This window comes from Uloborus diversus, chromosome 10, assembly GCF_026930045.1.
Source record: "Uloborus diversus isolate 005 chromosome 10, Udiv.v.3.1, whole genome shotgun sequence".
Taxonomy (NCBI): domain Eukaryota; kingdom Metazoa; phylum Arthropoda; class Arachnida; order Araneae; family Uloboridae; genus Uloborus; species Uloborus diversus.
Window position 1 is genome coordinate 74,328,128 of NC_072740.1, and position 15,929 is coordinate 74,344,056.

The 15,929-nt window shown below is 35.1% G+C and overlaps 1 protein-coding gene across 4 annotated transcripts in view; it reads left to right on the forward strand.

Moving 5' to 3' along the window:
- Nucleotides 1-4,855: 4,855 nt before the first annotated feature.
- LOC129231389 (inositol polyphosphate-5-phosphatase A-like) overlaps nucleotides 4,856-15,929 on the forward strand; it is a 68,982-nt gene continuing 57,908 nt past the window's right edge. For all 4 annotated transcript variants that reach the window (XM_054865690.1, XM_054865691.1, XM_054865692.1 and 1 more), the window contains exon 1: nucleotides 4,856-5,066. In XM_054865690.1, coding sequence (XP_054721665.1) covers nucleotides 5,004-5,066 — 63 coding nt within the window. In that variant the 5' untranslated portion in view covers nucleotides 4,856-5,003. The remainder of the gene's footprint in view (nucleotides 5,067-15,929) is intronic.

Consider the following 15,929-nt stretch of genomic DNA (forward strand, 5'->3'; position numbering starts at 1 on the left):
AATAGTATGCACTAATATTCTTTGAATGTGGACGTAAAATATCTTGAACATTTCGAGCCAATTAAATACTAAACCCTATAAAATTTCCCCGAGATGCTATAAGTTGAGTGGTTTTAATTAGGAGCATTGTCTTAATGATTATAACACAAGTTCAAGGCTGTTAAATCAACCCATACCTCATATGAGTTCTTATATGTTAATTTTTATTTTAACTATTATTATGTAATTAAGAAAATCATAGCATCACAACATAAAAGGATTAGTGTTTCAAAACCATGAGGTAGTTGAAATAACATTTCGATGCCCCATGCCGTTTCCTTTTATTTATGGTTTTGCCAAAAAACTGACGTATGATTAGTTTAATTTTGCATTTGTATTAACTGAAAAATAAATCGATTATTTCGCAGATAGCTTCCTGAATCGAAATAAGTCTTAGGTAGATCTACACTTTTTTTTAAATGTTAATTATTGATAATTGATTCCATCAAGGAAGAATTAATGAACAAATCGCGATATTACGTTCCTTCCCTTTAATTCGAAACTAGTGCTCGATACCAGTACTCAAATATGTTTTGTATTCTTTGTTAATCCATAGAATTATCATTTTTGATTTCCCGCTCGGTTTGTTCATTGTGCGATCCGGGAGAACCTTTCAATAGAGCTCATCTGCGTCGATGCGGGGCACTTTGCGGCTGTAGCGACTCAGAGACGACCCTGTGTTGGAGAGCCAGAGAACGTCTAAGGCAATGATTTCGGTCAATTTCTGTTAACTTATTCACTGGTCTACATGTTTTCATATTTTTGTTTTATTAGTATAATTTGCCTTGCCATTAGAAATTTAAAAAGAAAAAAAAATCTTTGTGAATAACTAAAAACATTTCTTTGTTATATAGAAGTCAATTAAAAAATAATAAATGATATATTAATTAATTTATCCTTTTGGGAGAGCCCCCCCCCTCCCCTAAAATCCGCTACTACCCTTTTCCTAAGCCTACAATTGTGTGTTGTTAGAAGCGATTCGAAAACTTATGGGGGGGGGGGGGGGGGAACCTCGAACACCCCTTTATCTAAAATCATTAAAGATCGTCTAACATTGGATTTTTCATTTCGAAAAATATGATTAATCCCACCCCTTCCTCTAATAACTTCATCAAAGATGGAATTTAATTGCGATTTTTTTCACCTGAATTCCGAAAAAATTCCAGGGGAGAGCCTCAGACTTTTCTAAATGTCATCAAACATGGTATAAAATTTCATTTTCCAAACTTCAATTCGCTTAATTACTTCCTTTTACAAAAAAGGAAGTATTGTATTCGCGAAAAAATTTTCACTCAAAAATCGACCTTAATTTCCGTTTTTCTCATCCCCGAATGAATGTTGAGTTTTTTTTTCGACCCGACCACACGTGGATATATGCCTAGAAACGTACAGACACCAGAAATATCCATTTTGACGACCCCCGTGTTAATTACAACGAATTTTCTCGTGACGTCCGTATGTATGTGCGTATGTGTGTATGTATCTCGCATAACTCAAAAACGGGATGTCCTAGAAAGTTGAAATTTGGTACGTGGACTCCTAGTGGGGTCTAGTTGTGCACTTTCAATTTTGATTGCATTCGGATGCTCCTAAGGGGGTCTTTTGCCCCTTTTTGGGGGGAAATCATTGTTAATTTCGATGTAATCTCAAGTTGTGTTAAAATTTGTCGGACACTTGGTGATATATCACCAGTCTTTTGGTCGCCAAGTTTTGTCGCCAACTTGGGGACAAATTTGGAGACTTTTTTAAATTTTTTTAAAAATTTTGTTTCAGTTTGGCCACTATTGGTGATATTTAGAGAGTAAATAATTGAATCACATTAAAATTGCCAATAATGGGGAAATGACATTAAATTGGAGTAAAAGGAAGTCATGTGATGCACACATCAGCTCGTTTTTTAAAGAAAATTCCTTGCGTCTCAGCTTTTCCTCTAACCTAATTAAAGATGGTTTACTAAACTGGCTTTTAAGACTTCAATAGCGCAAAATTTACCAGGAAAAACCAAAGGCCTTTGAACCTCTTCTTAAGTTAACATCCTCAAAAAGTGCTACAACTTCGATAATTCTCTAATAAAATAGCTTAACAATGCGTTTTTGGATCTACAATTTCAACACTTTTCCGGGGGAATGCTACTTGTACACCTGCCACATATATGAAGCTAATCATATATGAAGCTCCTCATATATGAAGTTAAATTCACTTTCTCATTTACATTTGAGCGCCCAAAGTTCCCGCGTCCAAAATGTGCAGCTCGCAAAATTCCGGGCGCCCAATCTTCCTAGATCGGGGAGCCATGAACTTTGGGCGCCGGTAACATTGTGCGCCACCAGGGTTTTAGGTGCGGAGATCTTTGGGTGCCGAAAATTCCCGGCTCCGAATATATGCTCAGCACCCAATGTTCCCGATGCCCAATCTTCCTAGATCGGCCAAGAAGGTCACTGTGACCTTCCAAAAATTTCTTCATTGATCAGATTGTGTCTGATGACGATTCGGCAAAATTATCTTTCGGCGAGATTTGAAGATCCAGGGTGCAAATGAAGAATTTCCAACCTCCCAAAAATGTAATTTAGGGCACCCCTTGGGCCGCTGGCAAGGCCCAATGCTGGTTCATGCTGTCCCATCCGTCGCAGGGACCCTCCTTCCCCCTCCCTTTTTTTACTTCCTTTTACAAAAAAGGAATAATTGTATTCGCGAAAAAGTTTTCACTCAAAAATCGATATTAATTTCCATTTTACTCACCCCCCGAATGAATGTTGAGTTTTTTTTTTCGACTCGACCACACGTGGATAAGTGCCAAATAAGAACGTATAGATATAGTGCCTGCTAGGCGCTATAGTATAGACTCGCAAAACATCCGTTTTAACGGTTCCCGAGTTAATTACAACGAGTTTTCTCGTGACGTCTGTATATACGCATGTGCGTATGTATGTCGCATAACTCAAGAACGGTATGGCCTAGAAAGTTGAAATTTGGTACGTAGACTCCTAGTGGGGTCCAGTTGTGCACCTCCCCTTTTGGTTGCATTCGGGTGTTTCTAAAGGGATCTTTTGTCCCTTTTTGGGGGGAAATCATTGTCAATTTCGATTTAAACCCAAGTGGTGTTATAATTTGGCGGACACTTGGCGATATATCGCCAGTCTTTTGGTCTCCAAGTCTTGTCACCAACTATATAAAGTTAACTCGTCGGTTTTTTGTTAACCGCGTGCACTTTTTGAACGCTCAGTTAAAAGTAAAGCTGGTGGACGTTAGGAAGCAGACGACGCAGATCATTGCTTTTGCGGAGGATATATTTTTTGAAGATAGTGACGAAAGAAAATACTAGAGGATTCTTCTTCTGAATAAAATAAGAAAAGAAAACAAATCGTCAAGATTCCTTTCAATATTCCAACAAAATTAAAATATTTTTTTAGATTCTATCATTGCTTCTTTGCACAGAACAATAAACTGCACATTTAATAAAACAGCAAAAAAAAAAAAAAAAAAACTGTTGTTCACACATTCTATTTTCTACCCCACTGTTTGCAAATTCTGTTAATTTCTAAAAAAATCTGGAGGGAAAAAAAATGCATAGAAAAGTCTCTTGTTTACTAAATTGGTGCATACCCCGGTATTCGCAACTCCAGCAAACTATAGGGGACGCTGCAGTCACTGTCTAATGGCGGATGAAAAAACTAAAGCAAACGCACGCCGTAACGTATAAATTGCTTCTAAACTTATTAAATGACAGAAATTTTTGTTCGCATGTATAATTTTTTGTTCTTTATTCATTTGAAAAGATTTTTCAAAGTCTTTTGGTTATTCTGACCCATGTAGAAAGAGATTAGAAATCAAAAAGTATTACGAAAGTAAAAAATTAATGCAGAACACACAGTAAGTTGTTCTGACGCAGCCATTTTCACGATGTTGAATTCGGTATTCATAAATTTTTGGTTCGCTTCGAACAGCATTTTCATTTTGTACTGTTTTTTCTATACATTAGTACATATTATGTCCAGTTTCGTGACATTTCCGGCATTTGCTAACATTTTTGTCACAAAGTGCACATACGTGACAGACTGTCAAGAGTAACCTTTAACACTAGATAATTTATTTCTATGACAATATGATTGGATATCAAAAGAAATCATCATGCATTTAATTCATTCGTCATGGAAATGATTTAACTGATATGCGAAATCTTGTCAAGATACATTATTCTTTCACACAATACTAAAACCATAACCCTATAAACAGATTTTTGGCGAAACTCTTCCACCGATAATGACAGCTTTTGCAGAGCATTAAAGTTGGCGCGATATTTTAGCAATAAAAATTCCAAGCTTTTATTTTTTATTGTTCAAATTCTTAACGTTCTTTCTGGATTTTTCAATCTGTTCTGCGATAAATATTTTCAAGAAAATTTATTTGCATACTTTCCATTTCAGTTGGAAAACGTTTCACTGAAAATCTACTAACTTTTATAAAATCAGACATGTCCTGACTTAAGCAAAGTATCTTGAATTATTTCTTGATCAGTTAAAGATAATACAAAATGTGTTTTTAATTTAAAATTTCCCCATTAAGACCTTAGAAATAGTAGGCCATAGGTGTATTTAAATTAACAGAGTTACACTTTCTGGACGACCAGTTAGATAACGCGTTCTCTTTTTGAGCGCCTCGTTCGGTTAACTCGCTTCACTCGTTTAATGCGTTCAACTTTATGAACGCCGGTTAACCGCGGCGATGCGAGCATAAGGGTTGAGGATCGGTCTGTCAGCAAACACGGGCAAACTACAGGCAACTCAACACGAACTCTCTAATGAAAAACAGTGAAAATAGTTGGAGCTCTGATGAGCCTATCAATATCAATGTTTGGTGTCATTGGAAAAGGGTGTAGCTTATAACTGTCAGATTCGGTAAAAGATTACTCATATCTGTATGTCGTCTGCTAAATCGGACATGTAATTAAGCGGGAAAGTTTTGTTATGGAGGATAAATCTGTTCCTACACTGCTTATCTCTGCAAATGTTGGATCTATTTTTGAAGATGTAAGTGCTGACTTTTGGGGGTTATGAAGACTTTTGTTAATTACTTCCAAGTGCGCTTAAATTTTAAATTTGTACTGTACTGCTGTCTTCTATCCTACATTTTAAAAATGTTTCTTGTGCAATTTTATGGTGTATTTTTTTCCGAAATCGCCGACAAATATACTCGTGGAATGTATCAGTTACACGAACGCTCTAAACACTCCATCCTTGGTTAGATCATTTCTTTCTCTTTCTTTTTGTTTATCTTACTGAAAGTAATGTGTCTTTACTTACGTGAAACTTTAATAAGTATCATTGTAACCGATTTGTTTACATTGTGCTCGGAGAAAGTGACGTGAAAAAGTTACTCTTCTGTAACGCTGATCAATTTACCAAATTGAAATTACTTTTACGCTTCAGTTTTTAAATTTGCATTTCTTAAATATGATGTAAAATAGTATTTTGTTTCAATTAGTTAGATTTTTCGAATATGAAAGTGTATTTTTGTTTGATTTGTATTGCAAGCACTCATAAACATTGAACATATATTTCTCTCTCTCTCTCTGTCTTACAAATCTGGAGATTTTTTTTTTTGTGTGTCAAAGTTTATAAAGAATTACATCTCACTTAAGATTTACACCATTTGAAAATTAACTTCCATATGGCTGAACTTTTAAGCTCTAGGTTTTTTTCTAATACTAATAAATATACTATTAACATTACTATTTTGAATTTTATGCAAAGTATTGTTTCTCTGTGTGTAGAGATAGGAACGGTCCTGAAAGGGAAAGGCAAACGTAAATTTTGTGGGGATTTTTTTTTTCGAAGGAGTTTTTTAGCACTTGAGAAAAATTTAAAATTAAGAAATTTCTTTTCCATAATGTACAGCAAAACCCCTGCTAACGAACACCCCTCTTATGCAGACAATTTTTAATTCCCCAGTTCCAATGTAAATAACATTATTAAATGCCTGTCCTGCGGACACCTCTCTATTGCAGACAAAAAAATTTGTCCCATTAGTGTCTGCATTAGAGGGATTTTACTGTCAGAAATTTATAATATTTACATTCCAAGGTTACATTTTTTTTTTCTGTTTTCAGTGTTTTAATGAGAACACTAAATTTTAATAATGCAAGCTGTAACTTTAAATGTAGCTTTTTTGTCCTGAATTGCTCAAAATTTACAGTATTTTACATACATATAGTAATTATTTCAACAAGAGTTCATAATTTTTTAAGATATCCGTTAAGGCAAATGTTTGATGCAGTTACTTCCACCATGTTGAAGTTTTTGGTAATGATCCGAAGTTTGATAAAGTTTGAAGATGATGGATTTAAAGGCGGAAACTTAATAATGAATAATTTTATTTTTCTCGCTTCGCCTACAAACATGCAATTTTCTGGGGAGGGGGTGGCAGATCCAGACGAACGTTGTTTTTTATTCTTCCTCTCCCCTCCTCTTTTTTTTTTTGTTGTAGTGCCTGTGTCGATGTCGCTGGATCCCAAGTTTCTGACTATTCTGACATGGCCTCTCATCGGACCTGGTAGCATGTGGAAAAATGTTATTCTTGTCCCTTTGCTGGACTGAGGGTGAATTTCAAACAAATTAATTTTATACAGAAACCATGAAAAAGATAGACGTCCCCTAGGAGATGACCTCGAAATGAATCGCTTTTTTTTTTGTAGTTACAGTAGAGAACCAATTATCTAAGATGTTCGGGATAATTGCTATCCCAGATATCTAAATTTCCCGTTAAGTGGGAATGCTAAAAAACGCTGTTTACGTATTGTGTATAAAATTTAAAAAACTGTAATATATAGTGCCAAATTTCCCTATAGGCAAAGTAGGCAGCTGCCCAATGCAGCAAGTTTTCAGGGAGAAGCAAATTTTGCTTTAACCACAGTTTTAAAAATTATTATTTTTGAAATAGAAATACTAGTATTTTTTCATTTTCCGTACAGCGACATATTTTTCTTGTTCTTTTTATAATGTTTACTATCACCCATCTCATGAAAATGAAATCTTTTTCGAACATGGTACAGTGAAACCTGTGTAAGTTGACCACTTATTGTGCACTACTTTAGTGGTCAACTTAAACAGGTGGTCAACTTACAAAGGTTGATTTATTTGATAAGGGCTAATTCCATGCCTGAAAAAAGCGGTCAACTTACAAGTGTGGTCAACTTCACAGGTTTTACTGTAATATATTAGTGTAAAACAAAAAGCGAGCATTGATTGAAGAAAGGCAGGTGTCAATGCATTTGTCTATAAGTTGCACCAAGATTGGAGTTTGACTAAGATTTTCAATGCCATACTAAAGTTAATTCAATTGGGGTTTCTTAAGTGACTGATGCTTACTCTCTCTTTTACATCATATAATACTTGAAAACTGTTTTCTGTTAATAAGTCTCGGAGGTACATGAAAATGGGTCATTCTACAAAAAACGTTCTTTTTTAGGTCCAGGGTGGTTAGTTTCAAAAATATTTATTTTTCAAGAGTTTTTTATGCGATTTAAAAAGTATAACAAATTTTGAAAATTATCAATACAAATTAATAATGTTATAAGTTTTTTTTAATGTTTTTTTCACTGAACGAAGGGATACTTGTATGCCTCCCTTACATGTAACAACACATTTCCTCCCATCTGCTTTAACATTTATTTACTCAATACAAAAAAAAATATAACAATTAATAGTGAAATTTGAATCACTTGATGTTTTTTTAATATTTTAAAAGAATTATGTTATAAAATAAAAAAATATATAGCCATTCATAATTTTTTGAATCACTGTCAGTCTTTCTTGTATCCTCCGTTCAGGATTTAATTAAGTCTTAGAATTTCCAAAAGACAGTACTGGCAGCTTATTACAAAGGTTTAGAATCACAAGTAGCGCTTTTCAACTCTGGGTTTTCATATTCTCTTTGAAGTCAAATAGGTCCTTAACTTTGTGCATCCTCCGTTCTCGAGTTAAAAGGGAAATAACTGTTTGTGTACTATTTTTTTATTCTTAAAATTGAATAACTTTTTTTAGGAAATTCTAAATAACATGTTGAGTTAACCGTAAATCAACACATTTTGCATACCAAAACATAAGAATTTGTATCCTCCGTTACATTATAGATGTAATGGAGGATATACAATGAGAAATGGAGCATACAACTTTTTAAAAAAATCCATTTTAAGAAAGATGTGTACATTTTAATCAGTTCAAATCGTGTTCCTCAAACAAGATGCAATTGTATTAAAATGAAAAGTTTTAAAATATATATTTACAATACGGTACCCTCCGTTCCAGGTCCAAAACTTTAACTACAAGAATAAAAAAATTTTGAAAAAAAAAAATAGAACCGACTTCAAAATTGCTCTAAAAAGTGAAAAATAATTTTATTCTTTAAACACCATCGATAATACTTTTAAACATAATTTTTGAAATTGGCGCAAAAACGATCGATAAAATCATTCACAGCCATAACTCAACTACAAGTATAAATTTAACCACGTCCAGTTTCTTTACTACCACATGCATTATGCATTGATGACAGCATATTTGAGTAACGATATAAATGTTTCGTTCCAAAGTTTGGATGATTTTTTGATAAAAATATGAACGAACCATGGTTACAATGGATTTTACTTTTTGTTTTTGCGCCAACTTCAAAAATTATGTTTAAAAGTATTATCGATGGTGTTTAAAGAATAAAATTATTTTTCACTTTTTAGAGCAATTTTGAAGTCGGTTCTATTTTTTTTTTCAAAATTTTTTTATTTCATTCTTTTTAGTGTAAATGTAGATATTTCAGTAAAAGTAAGAAGTTACTTAGTAAGAAGTGCGGCTCTATATCACTGTATTGCTTTAGAAAAGCCTTTATTCAAAATTATCATTACAATTACTATTAATGTTACAGTTATATGGCACCAAACTTTTATAACAATGAGTTACATATTGTCGCGTAGATGAAGATAGCGAAGACAATGTGAAAGCCAAATGAAGCAAATACTCGTTAGTCTCAACTCGAGATCTTTATTCAGAACCACGAATGTACGTTACATCTCCTTATATACAACTTGAAAAAATGCTGGATCTTTCCAGACTTGAAAAGATACAGAAATTAATAGAACATTCGAGAAAATACGGGAAACAGTAGAAACGAAATTTTAGTAAAATTCACTTTGTCCTAGTCGGGATTTGAACCCGGGTCGCTCGCGTGGGAGACGAGAATTCTACCACTGAGCCACCGTTATCCACGGATGAAAAGTGCGAACGCTACAATATCATTTTAATCATTTAATAGGGAAATTTACTGTTTTTTGCCCATAACTTTTTTTCTAGAGAACAAATATGGTCAAACAAAGTAATGGGACCTAAATTGAGCCATCCTCTATCCATTAAAAAAAGAATCATCAAAATCGGTTCAATAGGTGAGACGCTATGAGTGGACAAACAAAAAAAAAAAAACATACATACGGTATGAACTGATAACCGCCTCCTTTTTGAAGTCGGTTAAAAAGTTACAAAATAATTAATAAAGAATGTGATTAATTATGTGAGAGGAAAAGGGGGCCTTAAAGGACCAATTTAAATTAACTTTAAAAGAAATTGAAGATTATTTTTTTTACATAAATTTCAGCTTCAAAAACCTACATTTTTTGTACACTGGTGCGCAAAAATTAAGGACGAAGTCGAAAAATTAGCATATCAGCTGAACAAAAAGGCAGAGCGGACAGAAAGACCAATCAGGAGATTAAGTAAGATGATGTACAGTAGCACATGCGCAGATATGCAGGCAGACGTAATGGGGGAGTGTCTGAGTAGTATAAAGCATGTTGTCGGTGTAAGATCAGTATTTCTGGCAAAGAGATTGCACGCCGTATAGCAGTTAAAATTACACCGAGTTGCTGCCTCAGCGAGAAATGGCGAATAGTCAATCTGTTAGATGACATCTGGATGCTTTTACCCGAGGTCGAATCATTGGGAAGTTGGAGGAAGGCCGCAGTGTGACAAGTGTGGCTGCAGAGTTCGGAATTGCTCACAGCATCATTTCACGGCTTTGGAGACAATTTCAAACTACAGGAACAGCTATCTGGGGGTTCAGTAGTGGTCGTCCACGAGGAACCACACCCGCAGATGACCGGTATATTGTCTTACAGGCCAGAAGAAACAAGCAGCAGACAGCGGGAGAAATCGCTAGACACACAACACAGGCGACTGGACGACCGATATCGCGTTTTACCGTGGCCAGAAGACTGCACGGTGGTGGTCTGTTTGCACGACGCCCTATACGGTGTGTACCTCTAAACGCCTGCCCATCGGAGAAGGCGTTCTCTGTGGTGCCGGGAACACCGGAATTGGAGAGACAATGAATGGGGACGAGTACTCTTTACAGATGAGAGCAGATTCAGTCTGAGTAGCGATTCTCATCGCATACTCATCTGGATAGAGCGGGGAAGCCGCAATCATCCCTCGAACATCATTGAAAAGGACAGGTATGGAGGTCGCGGTGTTCTCGTTTGGAGAGGCATCATGCTTGGTAGTCGTACAGACCTTCACATCTTCGGTTCAGTCAACGGGACCCGTTATTGTAACGAGATTCTTCTTCCATATGTGCGTCTTTTTAGAGGCGCTATGGGTCCGCAGTTCCTTTTCATGGCCGACAATGCACCATGTCATCGCACAGAAGCTGCCGAACAGCTCTTATAGAGTGAGGATATTAAACGTATGGATTGGCCGGCACGATCTCCGGATCTCAATCCCATCGAGCATGTATGGGATTTTCTAGGCAGACGCTTAGCAGCTCGTACTTTACCACCAGTAACGATTCAGGAGCTTCGATTGGCACTGCAAGATGAATGGGCAGCAATGCCTCAACAACTCATTGACACCCTCATTCTCAGCATGGGCAGACGCTGTGAAACCTGCCTAGCAGTCGGGGGAGATCATATCCCCTACTAAAGACCAGATGTTTCTTGCTGGACATCCATCACAGGGATGTTTCGGCCTTCATTCGCATTGCGCTCCATGCTACTTTTTCAATAAAGCTTCTTTTTATCCCTCTGATTTCTCTTTTAGTAAGTGTTGCTTACATTACACATGTCCTTACGTATTGGGGATCTTACGGTATTAAATGTGTTGATTTGGAAAGCTTTTGTACAAAGTTATATTGAAAAAACTGTCTCGTCCTTAATTTTTGCACACCAGTGTATAATGACTCAAATGAGTGATGATCGAAAAAGGCTAAATGATTTTAAATAAAGGGATCTTGTTCCAGAATAGAATCGAAAATTGCAATCATGGATCAGGATTTTACAGTATGTAATTCACTGAAACTATTTGATGCTGTATTAAGTAATAGCTTGGTATTTTCTAAATGTAGTTTTAAATATTTTTGGTGAGTCCTTAAAATTGTTTTAAAGAGTCCTTTAAAAGTCTTTAATTTTGACTTTCAGAAATGAGTATGAATCCTGCTATCAGGTGTTTTTTTTTTCATCACAAAAAAAGCTAGCAGGAAAATCCCGGAAAAAAAAACCCCAGACAAAATACTATTTTGTCCTTTTCATTCACTTCTTTTCTGTCACTAAATGATTTTAACCTAAAAATTAATAACTTAGCAAGAAATATATATATTGATTCATCTTCTTGAAGGTGTATTTTTATGCTACATTATCTCTCACATACAGTTGCATATTGAAAACATGAATTCTTTTGCTGGTGACCCCCAAAGCAGAATACTACTAAATTTGCGAGGTACATCGCAGAACAGATGTCTGAGCTGCAGAACAATTCAGTTCAAATGTGAGAGAAAAACTGAATCAAATTTTCTGCAGGAACTGCATATTTTCTGCAAATATCTTCCATTTTAAGATCGAGTTTTGTACCAATTCTGTAGATTTCTTTAAATTGGATGAAAATCTACTTTCGCGCGCGCGCGGAAATTACGATAATTCAGTGGAAAGCTCGCGAAAATCGTTGAATGTTATAAGTCATCTGCCGGAATTTTGGGTTTACTTTGAATTTAAAGAAATCTGCAGAATTTGTGCAAAATTCTTTCTTGAGTTGAAAGATATTTATTGAAAATCGGCAGTTTCTGCAAAAATTTCATATTCTAAATCTGAAAAGATTCTGATTTTTTTAGTGTTTTTGGTTCTCTTTTCCGAATTTTTCTCAGTTAATCTTTATCCACTGCAACTTCCTCCACAAACATATGTTTTGGAAGCATGCCAACATTGAAGCACGTCCGTCGCCTAAAATTGCGTGTCTTGTTTGAGATTTCAATCCTTTTGCATCTTGAAAATAATTTTAACTTTTTGAAAATTTTGAGGTGTTTTATCATATGCTACTCTAAATCGACTCATTTTATTTATTATTTTTGTAATTTATTTATTTTTGTAATTTATTATTGTTTCGGTCTCCTAATCTAAGGAAAGTTATTTCTTTATTGGAAATTGCACAAAGAAATGCTACTAGGCTAGTAAGAGGATTTTCAACCTTTCTTGGGTTATAGCCCTCTTATGAACACCAAACTGTTTTGTGCCCCCCGCCCCTTGTGTGATATAAATATGTACATCAATAATATGTATCTATGCATGTGTGTGTGTTCAGACCCGTCATTTAGTGTAAAAGTCGTTTAGTGTATTAAGGTCAGGGAGTGGGTATGATTTTTAACACTTCCTATAAAATTTGCATTGAGTACAAACTCTTGCCCCCCCCCCCCCCCGGAAAATGTTGAAATGAGGGGCTAGTGTGTGTTGTTTATTCAAGATGATTTAAAGAGATTGTTTCATTTGCTGTGCATAAGAATTACGCACAGGGTTCGTACGCTCCTTCAAAACTCCTCCAATACTCCTTCATTTTGGAAATTTTTTTAAAGGGCCCTTCAAACTCCTTCATTTTGGTTTTAACTCCTTCAAAACTCCTTCTTTTTTAGTTCAAGACTAGATAATCTTCCTTAATGTAAAATACTTCAATCAACAATTTAACTTCATCACAAGGGCGATTTTAGTATAATAATTTCATACATTTATTTTTTTCATAAAGATGTGATTCAAATTAATCATAGAAGTCATAAAAGTTGAAGATGAAAATATTATTAGATGGCTAAGACATTTCATAAGTGAAGTAAAACATGATTAAATCGTTATTGGCTTTTTTTTTTTTCAAGTTTTATGATTATTGTTTTTCCCTTCACAACGCTCTCAGCAGCAAAAGTCAGGTTGTCCATTATTATTTAAATGTTGAAAAATGCATAAGTAAAAGTACTATATTAAGTGATTGTTTAAAAAAAAAAAACAATTGTCTAGTAAATCGCAGTTATGATATTGTAAAAAGGGTCATCCACAAGTGATATCATGCCTTGAGAGGGAGACGAGCTCATGAAATTGTGACAAAAAGTGACATCACACAGTATGTTTATGAAAAATATGGATATGTGATGAGAGGAAGAGTTGGGTGAAGTGTGACACTTAGTGACAAAAGGGGAAGGGGGTCAAATATGCTGAAAAAAAGTGCAACATCATTTAATGACAGCCCGTTAGTACTCCTTCGAAATCTTATTTTACTCCCTCAATACTTCTCCAAAACTCCTTCATTTTGTTTCTGAAATTGAGTACGAACCCTGTACGCACTGGCAGTTGATCTAGAAAATGTCGAAACAGATCTAATGTGATTTATCAAAACTGTGATTACAGCAAAAGGAAAAGAGTACAAGGAGGAAACTATTTTTTATGAAATGAAGTAGGGTGATTCGCCAGTGGGTGACCACCTGCCAGTTGTTGACCACTCAAGCACTAAACAAGAATAAATAAGTAGCTTTTTTTAATCTGATTGCTGGAACTAATTTATAGCATCCCATGAAGTGTTCTCTTATAATTTATAGTTGTAACTAAAGTTTTGAATGAAGGTTAGGACGTTACAATTACAAAGACATATGGAAAATTTTTTCAAGAAAATCACTTTTCTTACTAGTGAGAACTGTCATGGAATAAAATGGTTAATCGTATTCCTCGACGTTAAATTTTATTCTTCAGATTCATTTACAGATATATGCTGATCATCCATGTTTATACTAAGTAAATAAAGAAAACTGCATCAATTTACTATTTATTTATGCTGGGATTGAATGGTGATCAACTACTGGTTGTCTAAACTGCAATTAATGCCAGTAGTAGTTGACCAGGATGGTCAAGTAATGAACTTATGTTGGTTTTAAAGCTTTTTTCTCGAAACTAAAGTGATTACAAACATATTTTAGCTTAATATAAAATATAATGCTTTTTTTTTGTTCAAAAAAAAATTTTTTTTGCAAGTAATAAACTAGCCGCCTGTCCGCTGAACCAAAATTTGATACAGTTATTTGAACAGATGTTCTCCTATTTGCGAAAATTTTAAACAACGTAGTACTAACACAGATTCTATAATAGTAAACTAATTTCGAATTGCAACACCAACATTTTTCTTGCACAAATTGATCCGTGTATTGAAGAACCTCAAATTGCGTTGTAACAAGTGGCATGTTGACAAGAACTGCAAAGATGAAAATTGTTTATACTAGTGACAATATAAAAGAGAAGCATTTTGCATATAACTCACAGGGTAAGACAATAGTAGAAGCACCAACCACTAAACGCCATGTGCCAAGCTTAAGGAAAAAATCTTTAAAATGCAGAGTGGAAAGCATGTTTCTTCAATTGGTGCTTAAATTTCCGAACAAACAACTTTCGTCACACGTTGATTGATCCACCGCCATTTCTGGCTCATCAATACACTGATCAATTTGCGCAAGGAAAAAGTTGGTTTGTCATTTGAAAATTTTGAGATTCTATCACTGTAACCGCAGCCAGGAGATCACTGCTATGTTTAAAATCACCAATCTCAAACGCATTCCTTCGAATAACCGTATCTAAAATTTTGGATCGATAGGTTCAGTGAATATTCCGCTAGGACTCCGTACATAGGGAAAGTTACTTTTGGACACCCCGTATAAACTATTAAAAAATTTTCATGTAAGGGTTACTTAACAGTAATGTTATAATATTAAGGCATTATTCTGGTTGTGATTAGGCTGACTAGATTCGTATTGATGGTAACATTCGGGTCCTGTGGCGACTTACATGATGGTGATTGGAGTGGCTGCTATGGACTTGCGAGAAATTTTAGAGCTATCGCTAAGTTGGCATATTTTTGGCACCAAATTTGGCGAGAAACTGCTAAATGTTGCCAAAATTGGCGACTTTTTTTTATTTAATAGGTCATTGTTGGCAGAGTTTTAAAGTATGTGTGTGTGTTGATTTTTTTCGCTATCGCTTTTAATTTATTTTGCGGATTATCCGCGAAATTCACTTATCGGTGGTTACCATGTCACCCTATTCTGCAGATAAATGGGAGTTTACTATACTTACACTGATCACTCATAATATCAATGCATTACTTTTAGTACTATGTTTTAATATTTAAGCATTATATGAGCGGTTTAGTGTGGCTAGATTCTCCGCCTGAGGTGCCTTCGGCGTCTCATATATCAATGACGTCATATGCGTTTGTAGTCTATAGGCTTGGCAAGAAATTAAAGTTATAATATAAAGTTCGCACCATTTTTTGGCGACATAGTTTTGGTGACAAATATCACGAAGTTTTCACAACATTTTAACCTATTAGTCATCACTGTCATGTAACCATTATCAAAGTCACGTGACATCTGTGATGATGTCATCCACAAAACAACCAATCAGGGGCGACCTTTTAGGGAACATAAGTACATACAGGCATGCATCTGGTCGATTTTAACAGTGTAGATTTCAGATTTTACAGTGTTTAAAAAGTGATCAACTACTGGCAGACGCTGGTCAACTACTGGAAGTGAATGGTCAACTACTGACAAAATCTCCCTTT